The 19,269-nt window shown below is 47.1% G+C and overlaps 1 protein-coding gene across 4 annotated transcripts in view; it reads left to right on the top strand.

Moving 5' to 3' along the window:
- Syndig1 (synapse differentiation inducing 1) overlaps positions 1–19,269 on the top strand; it is a 191,616-nt gene that overhangs the window by 109,242 nt on the left and 63,105 nt on the right. For all 4 annotated transcript variants that reach the window (XM_008830019.2, XM_008830020.3, XM_008830021.3 and 1 more), the window contains exon 3: positions 9,507–9,644. In XM_008830019.2, coding sequence (XP_008828241.1) covers positions 9,507–9,644 — 138 coding nt within the window. The remainder of the gene's footprint in view (positions 1–9,506; positions 9,645–19,269) is intronic.

Genomic DNA, 19,269 nt, shown 5'->3' with positions numbered 1-19,269 from the left:
AGGGAGGGAGGGAGGGAGAGAATGAATCAGATCATCCTTTAGTCATGGTTCATTAGAGCAGGACAGAGTGGTGGGGTCTGAAGTAAAGGCCTCAGTCTACCCACATTGAACAGAGCCTGTTCCGTTAAGGTCCCTAGGGAGGGAGGAGAAGGTGTTTTGTCACAAGGATGTGGGTTCAAGATCTACTGACATCACCAAACTAGATTAAAATGCACTATATTCTATTATAATTTGAACTGAGCAAGGTCATTCAAAAGTCCCAAGGACTTTTCTGGATAAGGGGTATCTGTAAGAACCATGGGCCTAGTAAGGATGTGACATGTCAGTGGCCACTTGACCTGAAGCCTTTCTCTGTTTAGGCCTTTGCTATCAGGAAGGGTACATTTCTAGGACGGACTGGAGAAACAGGTTCTCTGCCTATGTGACACGGCATTTTGAACTTCCCATGTGAAAACAGTAAGGAACAGGGTGAACTGTGCTCTGAATTACCCAAACAAACCTCACAAACTGGAGATAAGAAAGTGTAAAATGGACTGTTGTCTTAGAAAATGTATCTGCATCGCTTATATACTGTGAAGAATTGCCTGCGTGAACAATGCAGATTTAAAGCTGAGATGTGCATCTACTGTCTGTACCAACAGTCAATACCTTGGTCTGCAATTGTGAAACCAACCTTGTCTGTATTTCCCCATTACTTAAGTTGATGTAGGATGTGCCTGTTTTTCTCAAGCAGTGGGAGATGATTGGTTTGTGGTATGGGCTGGCTGCAGGCATCTCTCTGCCCTACCTCATTCCATGTGCCCTCTCACTGTCCACAAACCTGAGCCCATTGCCAACCTAGGGGCTTTGCACACATGCTGATCCCCCTGTACATAGATCCTTTACTGACTCAGGGACCATCAGACTGAAGTCTCATCTTCTTCACAGAACCTGAAGTTTGCTTTATATGTTCAGTAACCTCCACAGGCCCATGTACTAAAATCTTGTTCCCCAAGGTAGCAGTATTGCATGGCATTGAAACCTAGAGGGGGCCCCAGGGTCACTAGCAGACGTGCCCTTGAAGAGGATGGTGCGACCATGGCCTCTTTCTCGTTTTTGTTTCCTGTATAATCATGTAAGCAAACATTCTTTGCTATGAATTCCAGCTATAATATACTGCCTCACTACAGGCCCTATGGAATCTTTTAGAACTTTGAGCCAAGGTAAACCTTTTCTGTTTATAAGTTATCTCATGTATTTTGTTATAGTGGCAAAAGCTAGCAGTTATAGCCATACCATTAAACTCCACACATTACCACTGACACATACATTGCTCTCTTCTTGTGCCCTGGTCAAAACAGTGCAGTGTCCCCTCACATCAGTTCTAGCTTGGGCCAGTTCTGTCTTTGAAACTATGTGATACCTGTTTATTAAATGTACCCATTTCCTTCATAGTAATGGTGGTTCCTCATGCTGTCTGACCACAGTCTGTGTGTTTATCCTCTCATCTCTCAAGTTTCCCCTGAGTTTAATGGTCTTGTTCCATATAGGGTGCCCCATCTGAAGTTTGGGGGCAACCAACACCCCTGCTTCTCAGGATTTCAGCAGGAATGCTTAGCTCCTCACGCCTTCTCAGGTATCACTCTTGCAGGTACATCCTCCCCGACCCATCTGAGGACTTTCTCTGAGGCCTTTTCTGTGTCTGCTCTGCAATGTGTGGGGGGAAACCTCGGTCCTAAGAGACTTTATCGTGATAAACTAGTAGAGGTAATGGAGACAGTGGGTTGCAGAGAGTTTCTACACTGACCCTTGAGACCCCTGAGCAAGGCTTCAGGTGCCCTTGGAGGGGGCCCTACTTGTACACTGGTGCAGTGTCTGCCCAGCCCCCAGCTTCTCACCTCATTTCCTGGGGGTTCCTCCATATTAGCTCATTTCCTGTTGGTCAACTTTGAGGAAAAGAGGTTTACTATGGTTCACAATTCCATAGGGCAGAGAGAGGGGCCCTATCTGACAATGGGCATCTTGCTGGCAGAATCCCCAGTCTGTACACAGCATCCCATGGCAGGAGACAGGGAATGTATGAATCACGTCTAGTCTCCCTCTTCTTAGATGGCCACCAGCATTCAATGGGAACACCACCCTCCTGATCTTACCTAAGGCAAGGACCCCATGTCTAAACTCTAGTTGAACTGCATTTTCTCTCTCTTACTCCCATTAGCAGATGACTTTGGGGATTAAGATTGTAGCACATGAGCTATGAAGAATGCACTTGTTATGGTTTGAATGTGAAATATCCCCACAGGCTCATGTGCTTCAGTACTTGGCCCTCAGCTGGTGGTTCTAGTTTAAGAGGTTGCAGAACTTGTAGTAGGTGTAGCCTAGCTGGAGGAGTTGGGGTGTTGGAGGAAGGAGTTTCAAGGGATATAGCCTGTATTAGCTTGCTTTCAATTGCTGTGATAAAAACTGACCAAACCAACTTGTGGAGGAAACGGTTTATTTTATCTTACATCTCCCAGGTCACAGTTCATCACCAAGGGAGGTCAAAGCAGGAACTCAGGGCAGAAACTGGAAGCACAGAACATGGATGAACCCTGCTGACTGGCTTGCTCCCCTGGCCGGTGCTCAGTCCTGTTTCTTATACAACAAAAGTTCACTTTCCCAGGGGTGATGCCACCAACAGTGACCTGGGCCCTCCCACATCACTCAACAATCAAGAAATGCCCCACAGACATGGCCACAGGCCAATCCAATAGACAAAATTTCTCAGTTGAGATTCGCTCTACCCAGGTTGACGACTAAAGCACCCAGCACATAGCCTGGCCCTTCTTTCTAGCCTCAGCTCTCTCCTTCCTGGTCTGCCATGATATGAAAAGCAATAACCATAAACGTCTGCCACCATGGACTGAGCTGCTCTAGTTGCCAACTTTCCCCGACACGGTGGTCTGAATCCTCTGAAACCAAGAGCCAAAACAAATCCCCCCTAAATTAAGTTGCTTCTTGTCAGGTTTTTTTAGCACAGTGTTAAGCAAAGTGATCAATACAGCACCCAAACCATATCAACTTTCCAGGAAAGCAACGGCACCTGAACCCTTTACCGAAGCTGGGTAGCTTTAGTTGTCAACCCAGGTAGAGCTGTTTCTAAGGGATCTCAAACTAAGATGTGTCTGAAGACAACACTTGCCAAAGCTCAGTACTGAGCACTTACAGACTCCAGGAACCACAGAAGGAACATCATTTGATAGGTAGATGGAGCTTCTTACCCTAACCTAACCATTGGACACAATACTTGTAGGAAGACAGAGAACAAGTAGTTAAATAGCTAACGCATGCAACCTGAGCACCAGCCCTCGGTCATAACTGTGTCTTATCATCTTGCTCCACCTTCATGAAGAAAGATGCATCAGAAGCTGCACCCAGGAGTGAATCCTAATGAGTCGTGCTTCACTTGGCTGCTGATTTCAGAGCATCACAGATTCCAAAGGCCATTGTCATCCTAAGATGCTGACTGGACACTTGTCAAATGAGAGATGAGCTTGTTTTTTGCCCAGAATAAATACCTCCTAACAGAAGTTTCTCTTTTAACTACTGTCATACATTCCCTGCCTCAGCTCTGTCTGTCCCTGAGTAGAGCTGGGAGCCTCCAAAGGGAAGGGTAAGTCATGAGCAGAGCAGTGGTGGGAACCTTCACCTCATCTCCTGCAGACAAGTCCCAGGCTATGGACGGTAAACACTTCATCCTGTCCCTTCTAGGACATGCACGTCACTTGTATTTTATTTGATTTCCCTTCTGAGTTAACTTTACTTTTTCGTCCTTCATAAATTTTAATAAATTTTTCATATTTTAGGATTTTAATCAGATTAGTATCTTCTAAAATTATAGGAACTCCCTTCTCAAGGAATTAAAAAAATCACTTAGGGAACATTGAACTAGGTGCCACTGGGAGGGATAAAAAGATTTACTTCTGCCTACTGCATTAATTTGCTCATTTCCAAAGTTTATTTATAAGTAAATGTTAATTGTTTTATATAAGTTTGTCTGGAAGTCCAACATACAAATAGGAAAAGGGCAGTCAGCTGTTCACTCAGAGATGAACCCATCCTGCTGTTCCCATGTGTCCCTTCATAGAGCCCTGGCCTCAAGGAGTACAGGGCAAACCATGGCTTATCTAAGGCTAGCATATCTAGTTTAGCAATGGACAGAAGACACCTCAGTGTGCTGGGCTTGGATGCCCTCCAAAAGTCAACAGGGACCAACCTGTGAGACACTAGACCACTCATCCAGGGCTGAGAGCCCCTAGGTTGCATACAGTGCATTACCAGAGTCAAATCAAACATGTTAGGTAGAAATACATATTCATGGCAAATGCTGTGGTTTCTCTTGTTTAGATTGCCTGGTTTTAGATAGCTGATAAATAAGGACTAGCAGTTCCCATAGCTTAGGAATAAGGATAGGTGTGTGGACGACTCTGGATTTCTAATCCACCTGTCTCCACATCCCCACTTCTGAGTTTATAATAAGCATGCACCACCATGTCCAGTTTATGCAGTGCTGGGGATCAAACCCAGGATTTGGTGCATCCTAGGCAAGCACTCTACCACCTGAGCCACATCTTCAGCCCACTGCTGGTTTTCTTCTCTATCACCACCTTACGATATCACCTTAATCTACAGGAAACTTAAGGCCAAATAGGAGAAACTAAACATCTGCTTCTAACATATGATGATTAGTGATTATTTGGGACAATTGTTTTCAGATCCTGAATTGTGTTCAGATCCCTTATGCTGTGTCTGTGCGCTCTCAGAGCACAAACTGTGCAGGGATCACATAGTGGGTTATAGGCAATGTCACGGGTTTTAATATGATCTGATTTTGAGTAAAGCAGAGAACCATGGACTTCAAAATGCTGTGAAAGTCAGACCCCTGCAGGATATGACTGAGTATATCAGGGACTGAGTCAGCTACAGCCAGACATCCATGTACCCATTACAATGGGACTGGTAGAGGAAAGTTGTCCAGTGCTGGCCCCAGAAGATCTGCATGGTTCCAAACCCATGCATCACTGGCTGCCTTTGTAGCTCACAGTGGCTGTGGAAGCTCTACCTGAAGGCATCTAAGGCAGCAGGCCCATGTTCCCACAGCCTTTTATACAGATGGAGAACCATCCCATCACATGTTGGCCTCAGAGCAGAGAATGCCTGGCACTCTGAAAGACACAGGAGGCATAGGCATTCTGTCACCTGCATGGTTCCTTACTGGATATTAATCTTGTGATCCATCAGTATCCCTAGAACCTAACTAAGGCATATGTAATCACCGCTCTACAAACTCCTCTGGTCTCACCTCTAAGGATGACCTGGGTGTGTACCTTGAACAGCATAGGAGGGCATTTCAGGGTCACATAGAGTGAAGTGTGGCAGCAGGACTAAACGTAGTGTGCTGCTGGGTGATGATGCACCAAGCAAAGGTAAAAAAAATGCATCAAACCCTCCCTGTGCCAGGCAGGGCCCTGGGTGTGTAGGATACACCTGTGGCCTCTGCCTGCCTGGTACTAAGAACAAGTCAAAGAGAAAACAGTAGGTACTGCCTGAGCTGCAGAGAATGCCTGAGTAGGTTGAGACTGCCTTGTCAGAGATGATGAAAATTTATAGTGGCAGAGGGCCTGATAAAAAGTGGCAGCGTTTGAGGAGAAGCTCCTAATGAGATGAAGAAATCAGCCGTGTGTTTATGTAGGCAGGGGTAAACCACATGGCATGTTGGAGGAACTGCAGAGAGCTCTTATAGGTGGAAGAGAAGAAGGTCAGAGTTCACAGAGGTCAAATCCTACAAGATAACAGAGCTTACTAGGACTTTTCAAGAGGCCTGTGCTGTCCAGTGTGACAGACATTGAACACTATGGTTTCTGAGCACTGAAATGTATGGTGAGACCAATAAACCAGCTGTTGGTTGCATTTAATTCCATGTGATTAGGCTTGCGCAGGTCTGTGTGGCCAGTGGCTGCTGACTCAGTACAAATAAATGCACTCATCTCAAAGTGCATCCCTAAAACACACTGTGACATGCCTATACAGAGGGCCAGGAAGAAGGAGGATGTCTCCAGGTCCCCAGGCTGCTGCTGGCCCCGTGAAGGGAGACCAGGTGACATGGCTGAGCTCAACTCCCCACCCTCTTGTCAGAAACAGCCAGATGCAGAAAGTGTGGAACTCGGTGGTGGGCAGCACACAGGGCCTGGGCCTGGCCTTTTGCTACTTGATAGTGAAGAAAACGATGTGGGGATTGAGACCCATCATCCCTCTAGGTGGGGCCCCTCCTGGGAGCGCCCAACCAGCAGGCTCTGCCTTGCTTCCTGCAGGAGCTGAGCCCACAAGGGAGCTTGAATTCTGAACTTTGGTAGAGTACTTCCCATCTGTTGCAGATGTTCCTAGCCAGTGAACTGGGAAGGGGATTTTCCGGAGAGCTGGCATGCATGCTGAGTCTGTTCTGTGTGGGTGGTATGTATTTCCACTACTTGGCTGGTATGTATCTGTACAGTATCTCCTGAGCCCACAGCATCACCTCTCTTCCCTGTTCAGTGCCTTGATGCCCAATGCCCACTTAAACCCAGGACACCCCTGCAGATGGAAGAGTGTAGGAAGGATTACAAACCAGGGTGTTCTTATCTTTTCTGAAATTTTTCTTGAGTTTTGAAAAATCCATTTTAATCAAACTTGATTAATTATTTTGTTGTCATGCAAGAATAAATTTGTAGCTTCAGTATGTGGTTCAATTACGTTTCTAAGTAAAAATCCGAGACCTATTTGGTAAGTGTCCAGAAACCTATTTCTTTGTTGCTTGTGGGTGGTGGTGAAATCTCAGGCACCTTCACTCCTAGGCACCTTCACTCCTTCAGGCAGCAGGTCCAAGCCTTGAGTGTCTGGGGAAATCTCAGTGACCTTCTGTTGCCACTGCCCCACCCCACACTGCCAGCATGAACCACACCAAACAAGAAGCAGAGTCATCGAAGTCCCTGGTGGCCGAGAAGGAACACATAGGAGTAGGCGAGATGAAGCCGTTTGGCGTGCGGCTGGTCACGTGTTCAAACTCAGCAGAGACCTAGAATAAGTAGTGGGGGCACTGTGGTCCAAGACTGGCAGCCTGGAGCTGGATAGTGCTATCGTGTGGCAAGGATGCCAGCATCTCCCAGCCTCAGGTTTGTCCTGTGTAAAATGGAAACGACTACAAAAATCACAGTCATTTCCAGAGTTGTTGTGAAAATGAAGTGACTTAAAGAGCGTAAAACTATTTGTAAAGAAAAATCAAAACCAAAATGCTTAAAAGCAAAGCTCTAAACAGCATGGATTTATTGCCCGTGTACCAGGACCTCTACCCACATCAGGGCAGCCTTGACCTGCAAGCCAAGATCTGAGTACAGAAGGGGCCCTTTGCTCTCTGAGCATGGTCTTTAGACCCTGATGGGTTTTTCACAGACTCGCCTCTCCTGTTTCACCATTTCCTGTAGAGGTGACTCTTCTGCAGGGCATCTCAACAGTGCTCAATGCCATCACCAGTTTTTAGGAAGATGTCTAGAAAACCTAGAGGTAACAGCCTGTGTGTGATGAGGCACCTCAGGAAGACCTTCAGATTCAGCTCAGCACGCCCTTTATCCCAATGGATGATTCCTTGCTGTGTAAAGGCTGAGATATGTCTCCCCCTGGGCAGTACAGTCCTAGAATCTTCCATGAATTATGCATTCCTGTGAACTGTTTCCATTTCCATCTCTGATAGCTATAATGATGGTAATTTTCATTTTCCTTTACTGTTCTGGAGACCATATGGGAGATTGTAGAGTAAAAAGAATTGAAATTTCACAAAAGTTGCTTTGTGGAGGGTATGCTGTACAGTTCCAGATACATAGAGGGGACACTGTACTAGGAGGCAGGGTTTGACACCTGGGCAGAGAGTGACAGTCCCCAGGAGGACAGAGATATGAGCTGGAGCTGGCCTCATGGCCTCCAGCAGTCACTTCTGTGGAGTGAAATAGTGGACCCCTCACCCTCAGTTGTATCTGTGTGCAGTGGGGAAGACCGGCCCTGTGTGGATGGTGGGTTTCCAGCTTCTATTGCTGGGCCACCTGGGGAAGTCTTTGTTATTTGAGGGAGCCCAACATTTTTTTCTCTATTGTCTGTACAGAAACAAAGTCCTCATATTGAGTTCCTGACCCCTCAGTGCAGGGTCACACTCTCTGGTGGCTAGGGGCCCCAGAAGTTCTGTGTTCTCAATTTGCAAAAATATGAATGGCATCATTTTATTCGGAGTCCACTTGACATCTGTTTATGGGTGGCCCTGGGCTGTGCAAGGAGGAAGTAGACTGGTGAAGTTGGTGTTAAGTGGGAATCATGCCACATCCAAGCTCTACAGTACCTGCTGTAGCATCTCCATCCTGTCTCAGGGGCCTCCTGTGGTCACTGATAAAGGGAATCAGGATGATGATGGACCAATCCTTCTGCAAGAAGAGATGCTCTGTTACTTTTTGCTTTAGAAGCAATGTCTAGAGTAAGCCAGGGCTTCATTTTCACATGAAATAAACAGTTGGAAAGAGTGACCTTGATTCTGGATGAGTCAGCACAAAGGGAGTATTATTTTGTTGAGAAAGAATTCATAGGAGCAGCCAGCCTGCAGTGTAAGCAGGGAGCAGACAAGCATAATCCCCCTGCAGAACCCTAGCAGCTCAACATCTGGGACATAAGCATCCACAAGCCCTCAGAGGTGTCCAGGCAGTGGTTCTCATGCTGATGGGTTTTAGAATCATCCTAGCTGCTGTCCCCAGTCTGCACACCAAACAACCTGCATCAGAATCCCCAAGAGAGTCTCAATAGAGTCTCTTTGAGAGCCCCATCCGTCACTGCATCACAGTGCAGAGAGAGAGAGCTACGTCTACAGGCAGCTGTTCCTGGAGCAGCTGCCAGGTCCGCCACGAGGAAGGCTGTACATCTGGGTGTCTCAGACCAAAATCAAGGGAAACTTGAAGGGGAGACTCAGGGACATCATCCTCCCTCCATCCCCACTAGCCCTGCCATGTTCACGCAGGGCATGCTTCCTGAATGTCCCCAATGGCACCACCTGATACGTTTATCCCCATTACCCCAGCACCAGGAAACCAGAGACTTTGAAATACAACGTTCCTCAATGCAACCCACTATAATTCTAAGACTTGCTGAGTTATAATGCATTTATTACTTGGAGAAACCCATGATAAATAAAAAGAATTTTAAGTTGAACCACGGTGAGCCAAGGTTGTAAGTTGACTCATGGTGAGCTGAGGACCCTCTGTACTACAATTGCTTTTTGTAATATTTTGCCTAGAGACACTCTCCTTTGAGGATGCACACATAGGCAATCCTGGTAACCATATTTACAGGCAATCATTCATGGTGATGGAAACTTCAGCAGTAGCAAGTACTAAGGCAGTCAGGAAGGGCTGGCTCCAGCCCAATAGTCTTTCAGTGACTCTTACTAACCTTCTTTCCCGTCCTTCCCACCATCTCTGCAGAGTGACTACTCCAGCGACACAGAGAGTGAGGACAACTTCCTCATGATGCCGCCACGGGACCACCTGGGGCTCAGTGTCTTCTCCATGCTCTGCTGCTTCTGGCCTTTGGGTATCGCGGCCTTCTACTTGTCCCATGAGGTAAGGCCTCTATCAGCTGGTCACATACAACTTCTTGGTGGTAGTCACATAGGCAAACCTCAGCCAAGGTTAACCAAGGATAGTCAAGGAAGCTCAGCCAGTATCTGTTATGAAGGGTGTCAGCATGCAAGAAGCTGGGGTACCCAAGGGTGCCAGGCAGGGTTGTTAGGCTGCCTCACTTTATGGTGACCCAGCTTTGTTCTTTCAAAAGTGAGACTGCCTTCAGGAAGACACCTGATGACCAAAGCAGACATACACCTGCAGAGGGCAGATGGTCTTTGGAGGCCTGACCATCATGTAAGCCCTTGGTGGCACTGATAGAGAAGTTCCTGGGCTAGGTCAGGGACACCATAGAGAACAGCAAACCTAGTCAGAAATGGAAAAAATGAGGTTTTGTTTTTCTTGCCAAAGGTTCATTCCTATCAAATATCTATATAACAGAGCCTGATTTCCCAGGAGCCCATGTGGACCCATATCCAGTAGGAAACCCTGGATGATACCGATTCCCAGCCCATCTTACTACACAGTATCCTCTTGGAACCCAGGTTTTGCAAGAGTTTTTCTCTAGCAAAGGAAGAATCAGCTTTCATATTCTTACTCGTCAAAAAAGGGCATTTATCTGAACCAATTAAAGCATGAAACTACAGTCAGCACTGCCCACTGCTATCATCCCTCCCAGAACAGAGAAAAAGGTAGCCCCATGTTGCGCAGAGTAAGAGTGGATCCAGTGCACCTCAGGGGTCTCCAGGTGGTGGATGATCCCTGGGGAGTCTGGGATACCCCCTGTCGGCTTCCGGCATTCCGAGACTGAGGCTGCAAACAGCTAAGTCCCATGCTTGATAGAGCTCTTTCTCTTAGCTTGAACATGGCTTTCCCGCCTGAGCCAGAAAGAAGTTACCACTTCTTGCTGGCTTCTGAATGATGGTGTTTGGAACTGGTGAGGGGGAAAATCCTTGTGCAGTTTTCTTTGTGCCATCTGCATGTCTCCGGTGATAACCAATTGCCCCTTTCCTGACATCCATCCAAAGGGGAGCCGTGGCGCTCCTGAGGGCAGCTGCTGCTTTGCAAGGACAGAGAGGTGGAGAACTGCTTCAAAGTGCAGAGTGTGTGGGGAAGGGGAGGGGAGCCAGACAAAGCAGGTGAGGCAGGGCGCAGCTCCCGCTCTGTGTGGTTCTGTGTTCATGGTTCTGGAAGATTATGCACTGATGTGGAGGATGCTGCACTATGGGGTCCTGCAGAGCAGTGATTCTAGGGCCAGCCTGCTCCAGGAAGGTCTGTCTACATTAGACATCTCTTTTGTGAATGTCCTCCATGAACTCCACAGACCCTGGTCTCTAACAGAAACACAGGTGCAAACCAGATTCCTGAGCCTGGCGTGGTCTAGGCAGCTTTGGGTGGAGGTGAGTTCACATGACCCTGGTCTACAGGGTGAGACCACAGGCACTATGCCTACTGCAGATGGGCATGCATGAGGATTTGGAGAAAGGCCTGTGTATAGTCAGATACCCATTTTGAGTGCAGCCTGCTCCCGCCTGTGTAAGCTGTATCTTGAGCTTAGTTTAGACAGTCTCACTAGGAAAGGAGAGGTCAGGACAATGAAGAGAAAGAGCCAGGGCTTCATCCAGTATGGACATTTTGGGTGTGTCCCACGAGCTGAATGTCACAGGCACTATGCCTACTGCAGATGGGCATGCATGAGGATTTGGAGAAAGGCCTGTGTATAGTCAGATACCCATTTTGAGTGCAGCCTGCTCCCGCCTGTGTAAGCTGTATCTTGAGCTTAGTTTAGACAGTCTCACTAGGAAAGGAGAGGTCAGGACAATGAAGAGAAAAGAGCCAGGGCTTCATCCAGTATGGACATTTTGGGTGTGTCCCACGAGCTGAATGTGTTATCAACTGTATTCAGAGGTCCCCTCCTGAACCCCTCATCTGTGTCACCCCAGAATGAGGAAGTTGGGGTCACACTAAGCGTACTGCAACACATGCTAAACCAAGTTTGGGAATGAGGTTTGTGCTTTCATTGTACAGTTCAGTGGGGGAGATGAGAGTAGACAGGGTGTAGACATTCAACAGGGTACTGAGCAGTGGGAGTCCTAAATAAATGGTATGGGGTAGGGAATGGTAGCCTGTGTGCCTGCACCAAAGGCCAGCCTTTGTCAAGCCTGCTAACAATCCCAGGCTCCCATGGTCTCTGCTGCTTCAGATGTCCTGGGGTGAAACCCCTCTCAGAGCAGGGCACGCTGCACACAGCACCTTTACCCTGAAGATGTTACCGAGACACTGTTCAGGCTCTTGTTCACAGAAATTAATCTTATTATTCACACAGTAAGATCCTGTTAGACTTGTGTATCTTGATTTATGGTGTTTGATACTTCTGGTAGTCAAGGTAATTTTTATTGTTCACCAGAAAGTATTCAGTGTCGCTTCTGCGCCAGCTTTTGGTGACACTTTTTGGAGTTGAGTCTCAAATGCTTACAGAGAGTAAGGGTGGCCTGCGCTGCTGGAGGAGGAAGAGGTGCTCCTAGCTCTGTGGCCCCAGTCTCCCTTTGCACTGTGCTTAGAGAATGGGTTCCCTGCAATGGAACTCAGTGCTGTGCTAATGTTTTCATAAAGAATTCTCTGGATGTAGTCCCCTTTGCAGGGCCTGTGTCCAAGTCCTCTCCAGATGGGGGCTTCCACACTGCAACACTTCCCAGAGCTTCAGCCCAGCCAAGAGGCTGCTGTACATTCTGCTTATGCCTCTGCAACCTAAACTGCAGGCACGAAATCTCCAGGCCATTCGAGGGGAGCCAGCAGCTGCCAAGGGGAAAGTTTGCAGCAAGAAATAGCACAGACACACTCAGACTCATGCTCTAAATTGAATCAGTGCTGGCCTGAACATGGACAGCTGGGACTTCTAATACTGAGGCCTGGAGGGAGAAGCCCAGAACCTTCTGTGGAGGTTCTTTTCAGCTGCTGCCAAGACCCCAGGGCACTCAGCTGTGGCTCCACAGAGGAGTAAGAGCCCAGCAAAGTGCTGTTCTCAAGGCTGTAATGATACTCACTGGAAATCTTTGACATCCACGTGTGACTTTAGGGTGTCTTTCTGTTCTCATAGATCCAGTATCAGTGTACTCAGTAGTGTGTAGTTGTGCCTGTTGTCAAAGCAATTCTCTGTGAGGTTGAAGAAGGCTATTCTGGGAAAGCAAACCATGGTGGTTTGAGGAAATCAGAGTTGGAAGCAATCAGCCCTGAGCTTATAAACCTGTGGGATTTGTCTGTTGGTTTGTTTGGTCCTCTTCTAAGCAGGTTATGATCTATAGGCAACTCCCCCAATGCCATTCCTTCATCCACAGCACAGAGTTAAAATAATTCCCACACTCAAGATTCTGAGGGGAAGCTAGGACAGTGAGCAGCCTGGTGCTCTCTGGATACCTCAGTTGTCCAATCACTATGTATCTACAGGCTAGGAGTCCTGGAAGGAGGCAGATGCAGAAATTCTAAAAGCTGTTCATATGGTCAAAGTAATGGGTTCTGGCAGCAGAGCTGGGGCAGCGCTGCTGAACACGCGCTGTGTGCCAGTAACCGTGCCACACACTGTACCCCCAGCAAAGCCCTGGGCCCAAAAAAGCAGCATCCTTCAGGACCAGAATCCTTCAGGAAGGCACATTGCCTCTCCAGTACAGACCTGCTTCTCTGGAGTTGGGCCTGGGAACCTGCATTTTAGCATGCCTACGGGCTGATTCTTCCAGCACTCTACCTGAATACTGCTGTCCTACCTGAGTGACCTCATAGGAACTGAGGTCATGTACACTCTGCAGGGGTTGTGATGGGGCTCAGGGAGATGAAATGCAGTGCCTAAGACCAGAGCTGCTTAGTAGCAGACCGGGTTCTAGGCCCGATATCCTGACAGGAAAGCCTGCTGTGCATCATTGTGCCCAGAGTTGTGACAAAGGACTCCATGAGGAGGCAGAGTGAGGGCTGGTAAGTGGAGCTTGCTGCCCACTTTATTTTGATGATTTTCTCTGGTCCTTGATGTAAGCCAGTTCTGTAAACCAAAGGAAGGTATGGATGTGCACAGATGAAATTAGAACTGATGTTTCTGAATAATGCTGTGGGTAGAGATAAACCCACAATTTGCTGAGTAGCTTCTGTAAGCCAGTTAATGTCCACACTTTACCTTCTTTAATCTCTCCAGTGAGTCTAAAATGTGAAAAAAAATTAATATCTCCATTGAAATGAAAAGAATGAAGCTTCCAGGATTAAACAACTTAAAAAACTCATAGAAGTAGTGAGTGTGGGGTACATGAGGCAGATGACAGTACCTCTATCCTTTAAGATCAAATCTGCTGCGGTATAACTCTTTATCTGTGTGCAAACAAAACTGGGATCACAGGACTTCCTCCTCAACCCACTGCCCCACAAGCCACTTGGAGAATGTGAGGCAGAAGGAGGGAGGCTAGGAGAAACACACTGGTGTTTGTCCTTGTGGCCCTGCACTCCTTCCTGTGGGGCAGATGGTGACCTGGAACTGCAGCTGGGCACCCTCCCCAAGGGCCTTGGGTCTGGTTCTGCACCACAGGCCTGGGCATTGCATGCAGGAGGTGCCTAGCAGAGTTTTCTCATTGAAACATTTATTATGCCTTGATTTCATTTCATTTCATAAAATGTTTCTTTCCTTTACTAACTGCAGTATTATAGCAATAATTAAATGGGAAAAGGGTACTCAGAACCAAATTATGAATGTTATGAATAGCTCCAGCAAAGGGAACTATGGACAATGAGGGGAAAGGGAACCTTGTTACATCATTGAAAAATCTACAGAAACAGAGTCTAGCTGAGGCGCTCATCTCATCCTTGAAATCCACCCACCCACACACCCGTGTTTACTAACACACAGGATATGTAGCCCTGAGCCAGGTACCCAGCATGTATCAGTGAACCAGACAGGCCAAACTCCACCTTCTACAAGAATAAAATCACAGGAGGGCCAAAGTGTAAAAGAATAAAGATCACATTGGAAGTAGAGGTGGGAGATGAAATCTTAAGAGGGGAGGTTACAGAAGGACATGCTGAGGAGGTGACATTTCATGACACAACCACAGGCTCAAACCAAGAAACTTTGTGGAAAAAAACCAAAACCCAAAAAACAAACAAACCTCCCTGGCAGTGACAGAGGTCATCCATACAAAGACCCTGAGGTGGGAACTCAGCTGGCACACAGGAGGAATGTCCTGGTATGGCTGAAGCCATGTGAGCACTGGGTGTGGAAGGAGGGAATAAGGAGGGAGGGAGAACAGGCAGCAGTGTATGGGAGTAAGCCCAGGACCTTTATCTGTGATGAGTCGGGCTCTGATTTTGGAATGAGAAACTATGTGGTATTCCAACAGAGGGCAAGGGGCATCAGGGCCCCCAAACTGCAGATACTGTCTTTTGTCATTATCTAGGAGAGAGGCAGGAGTGGTGGCACACTCTTTTAATCCCAGCACTCAGGAGGCAGAGGCCAGCAGATCTCTGTGAGATCAAGGCCAGCCTGGTCTACATAGTAAGTTCCAAGCCAGTTGGGGCTACAGGGAGATCCTGTCTCAAAAGAACCAAAAATAAAAAAATAATGAGAGAAACTGTAGGGCTGGACCACTGCTGCTGCTGGGAATGTCATAAGTTGAGACACAAATGTCTTTTAGAAGAATGAACTGAGTTGTGCTGAGAGGGAGGGAGGAGGATAGGAGGGAGGGAGGGAGGGAAAGGCTTCTGGAAGATGGAGTGTCCTACAGTGAAGAGAAAGGTGTGCAAGAGCAGGGTGGGGCTTGGCTTGGCCCCAGTGAGTCCAAGTCTGTAGAGCCTATTGGCAAGAAGGGGAGGCCTGGAGCAGGTGGATTGAATGAGTGTGTTTGGGGTCCAGGGGAGAAGTCTGGGTGCTAATATGAGCCAAGACAGAGAGGTGAGCCTTAAGCACCAGCAGGAGCAATGAGGAGGCAGGTGGGAGCATTTTGGAGCCCTTGGGGATCTGCAGGAAGGGACAGCCTAAGGAGTGGATTCCAGACAGAGTGGGAACACAGACACAGAGAGCCATGTTGTTGCAAACAGAATGGTGAGCCCTGTACAGGCACAGGAAGGGAGTCGTGAGTCCTGGGGCGTTCTAATTCTTTTCTTAAAAAGCAATTTTTTTTAGTTTTTGTGCATTTCACGTAATAGATCTTAATCAATTTAGACCCCTTCCCCCATCTGCTCCTCCCATACCCCCCCACAGGAGTCCATGCATTCTGTCATATATGTTAAATCCTTTTTGATTAAGCATTGGTACCCAGATGTCCCTCAGGGCAAGTTCATCTACTGGAGTCTTGCCAGCCTTTCTGTAATCTCTCCCTTAAAGAAGATCTACTTTCCCTCACCTAGGTTAGAGTGTGGGCCTGCTGCCCATTTTCCTCGTTCTATGTTGGGATACTGTTTGGTTGAGTTGGCATGCATCTTGTGCATACTGTCACCATTGTTGTAAGTTCATATGAGCGCGTTCTCAGTGACCTGAAAGCCTCTGTTTCCTTATGTTCATGCACCAATCCTGACTCTCACAATCTTTCCACTGCCCCCTCTCCCACAATGGTCCCTGAGCCATGGGTGGGTAAGTTTTAATATAGGAATCTTATCCAGGGACATGCACCCTGCAGTCTCTTACGCTTTAAAACTTAATCACTTGTGTCCTTCTGTGAGTATCATATTCTGTTGTATGAGGAAGCTTCGCTGGTGGGAGTTGAAGGAGGTATTAGTACTCTCTCTACTCCCTGTTTCCCTATGTTCCATAAGCCTTAGGTATAGAGGTTCCCCTGTAGATGTACCATTTAGGCTGGGCATCTCTCAGATATATATTCTGTATGTGTGACCAGTTGTGGAACTCTGTCATAGCCTACATCTGTTGCAAAAAAGAAGCTTCTTTGATGAGTGGTGTACAGTATACTTGTCTGTAAATATAAGGATTCATATTTAGCATACAGTAAGAAATTTCATTTATCTAGAGATATGACAGAGATAGGGTTTTCTCTAGGATCTATGACATCTCCAGTCTTGTGTATTTGGCTGTATTTACAATGCTACCCATGAGTTCCCTACCATTGAGAGGGCTTTTAGTCCAATTAGATAGCTGTTAATTACCCCTTAGATCAAAGTGCCATACTGCACCAACAGATTTGCCAGTTGTTGTGGTTATTGGACTTTATAGCTGGGTTGGACCATTGATTGATTTTCTCCCTTAGCAGCTTGCATAGCATCCTCTAGAACTATGAGAGCTAGTCTTCAGGGAAGAGGCTTCCAGGTCGGTTCCAGCTCCCTTGCTCCAAGTCCTGTGTCCAAAGTATGTAATAGGGCCTTACTTTCAAGTTCTGGAAGGTAACCAAGGGCTGTGACCATATCCTGTGGTATTTTGGGAGTCTCTTGGACCACCCTGACCAACAACTTGAAGAGGTTTCTCCTGTCTAGCACTGTGTTTCTTGTTATATAGCCTTCAAGGATACATATGCACTTACATTCAGATAGTGTATGTGTATTTGTCAGGGGTTTTGAATTAATGCATTTTCCTCTTGCTTTTTAATGCCACCTAAGTTTTATTTATTTCTTCTCTCTCTCTCTCTCCCTCTCTCTCTCCCTCCCTCCCCCCAATCAACCACCCTCCTCCCTCCCCAGTTTAAGTACCCCCATTTTCCCCTTGGTAATACCTTTCCCCTATTATCCCCTCTCTCTTGAGATCCTTCTTCTCCTTTACCCCCAGGTCCCTTGTATGTCCTTTCCTCCTCCCTTCCCAGTTGAACACCCCCATTTTCCACATTTCCCCTCTGGTAACATCTGTTACCAAACCAAGCTTTCCTTCCCTTTACAAACTCTATGCTTCAGCATTCGAATTCTTGATCATTGTGTTGGTCACACACTGAGAACTCCTGGAGCTCTGTGCCTGTGATTTGTGTGTACTTTTCTGCAAGTATATTATACTTCAGTTGAAGTGACTGAGAAAATATAGGGGAAGACAGCAATTAAATATGGTGTATTGAGTACTGTCTTGAAATTTGCTATGAATCAAACTAGGAAAACTAATACTTAATGATATGGATGGCAGGTTTTGTTTATTTGCTTATTTGTTTGGTTTTTTGTGGTGTTAGGCACCAAACCCACCACTTGCAATGTGCTAAGCAAACACCTCTACCCCTGAGCTCCATCTAGCCTCTATTTGCTTTGAAGTCGGGGAGGTTATGACACACGCACATGTGTGTACGTATGAATGCATGTACACGTATGCATTTTGTGTTGAAAGAGACCGGGCAGAATGAAACATGAATGTTCCAGGTAAGAGAAGTTTTCTGGAGAACCCTATGGGGTAGGAGGGTGATCATGGGTGGTGGAAGAGCCCCCCTCCCCCTTCACAGCTCCTAAGTCACAGAGCAGGAGTATAGTAGATTTTCCTGGAAGCACAGAATAAGAGAGTCTTCTCCCCAGAGGTCCAGGCCTGAGTCAGAATGAGGGAGTCTTCCTTGGAAGAAAAAGAAGGATTATGAGGTAAGATCAGGTCAGGTAGGACACAAGACACAAGGAAAGGGCTGGAAACACTTGTGGATGCCAAGGTACCCAGCAGGGTGGTCTACAAGTGCCAAGCTGCCTCCAGCTGCAGTTACAGGCTCAGGTGCAGAGTCCCTGTAAGCAAAGGGGGATTCCTGTGCTATGGCGATCACAGCAAATGGGGCAAGAACTCTGCTCCAAATTATGGAGGCTGAGCCACAGAGGAAGGGAGGGAGAAAGGAGAGCAAGTAAGGAAGGGTGTTAGAGCCCTGTGCACCTGGCACTTTGCACACACACACACACACACACACACACACACACACACACACATACACACACCCCTTGCTTGTGGTGGATTAGATGAAAGTACTAGCAGCTGATCCCAAAACCCTGACCCCCATTTCCCTGGCCTCCTTAGGATTAGGCTCAATGATTCCTAAACTTAGAAGCTGATTCTGCCCACCAGTACTCAAGTTTTAGAAGCCACAGGTCTTATTTTTGATATCACACAACTCTGTAGAGGGGAGAACGTCACAGCCAACTGTCCACCACTTTCCTCTCATTCTGAGGAAAATGACAGCCCTGACAGGACCCAACCCTGCCCAGGCCATCTATATCCTTCCCTTTCAACCCCATCAGGGCTGGGTGTAGTGACTTAAAAGACACAATTGAGCTAACTCAGGTAATTGTGTATACTTAAGGTATTTATTATTTCTCTTGAGATCAATGTTCTCCACAGTAGAAAGCAAGTATGCCCCCGCCTTCCTTCCTCTAAACAAGGCCCCACAAGGTCTTCAGAAGTGAAGAAAGATACCAGGCACTTTGAATGTGAAGCCTGCCATTCTGATATCCCCTAGTAGAGCACCAGAGGAACAGCATCCCTGGCCCCAGGGGAGTAAGTTTGTTACGGCTTCACCTAGACATTAATGCTTATTCCATATGGCCAGTTTATAGGATTCTTGTGGTGATTTTTTTTGTTCGTTTGCCAGAAAGAATACAAAGATTTTGTACCTGCTACCAAGACATGGCTCAGAGAGTAGGCGTGGCTCCTCACAGAACCAGATGATGTCTTTTGTGGCTTGCTTTGGCCTGGGTCTGGTACTGTGTG

The sequence above is a fragment of the Nannospalax galili genome, unplaced genomic scaffold (genome assembly GCF_000622305.1).
Source record: "Nannospalax galili isolate Female #2095 unplaced genomic scaffold, S.galili_v1.0 scaffold1174, whole genome shotgun sequence".
Taxonomy (NCBI): domain Eukaryota; kingdom Metazoa; phylum Chordata; class Mammalia; order Rodentia; family Spalacidae; genus Nannospalax; species Nannospalax galili.
The sequence above is the reverse complement of the archived record's forward strand: the minus strand, read 5'-3'. Positions and strand labels throughout refer to the sequence as shown.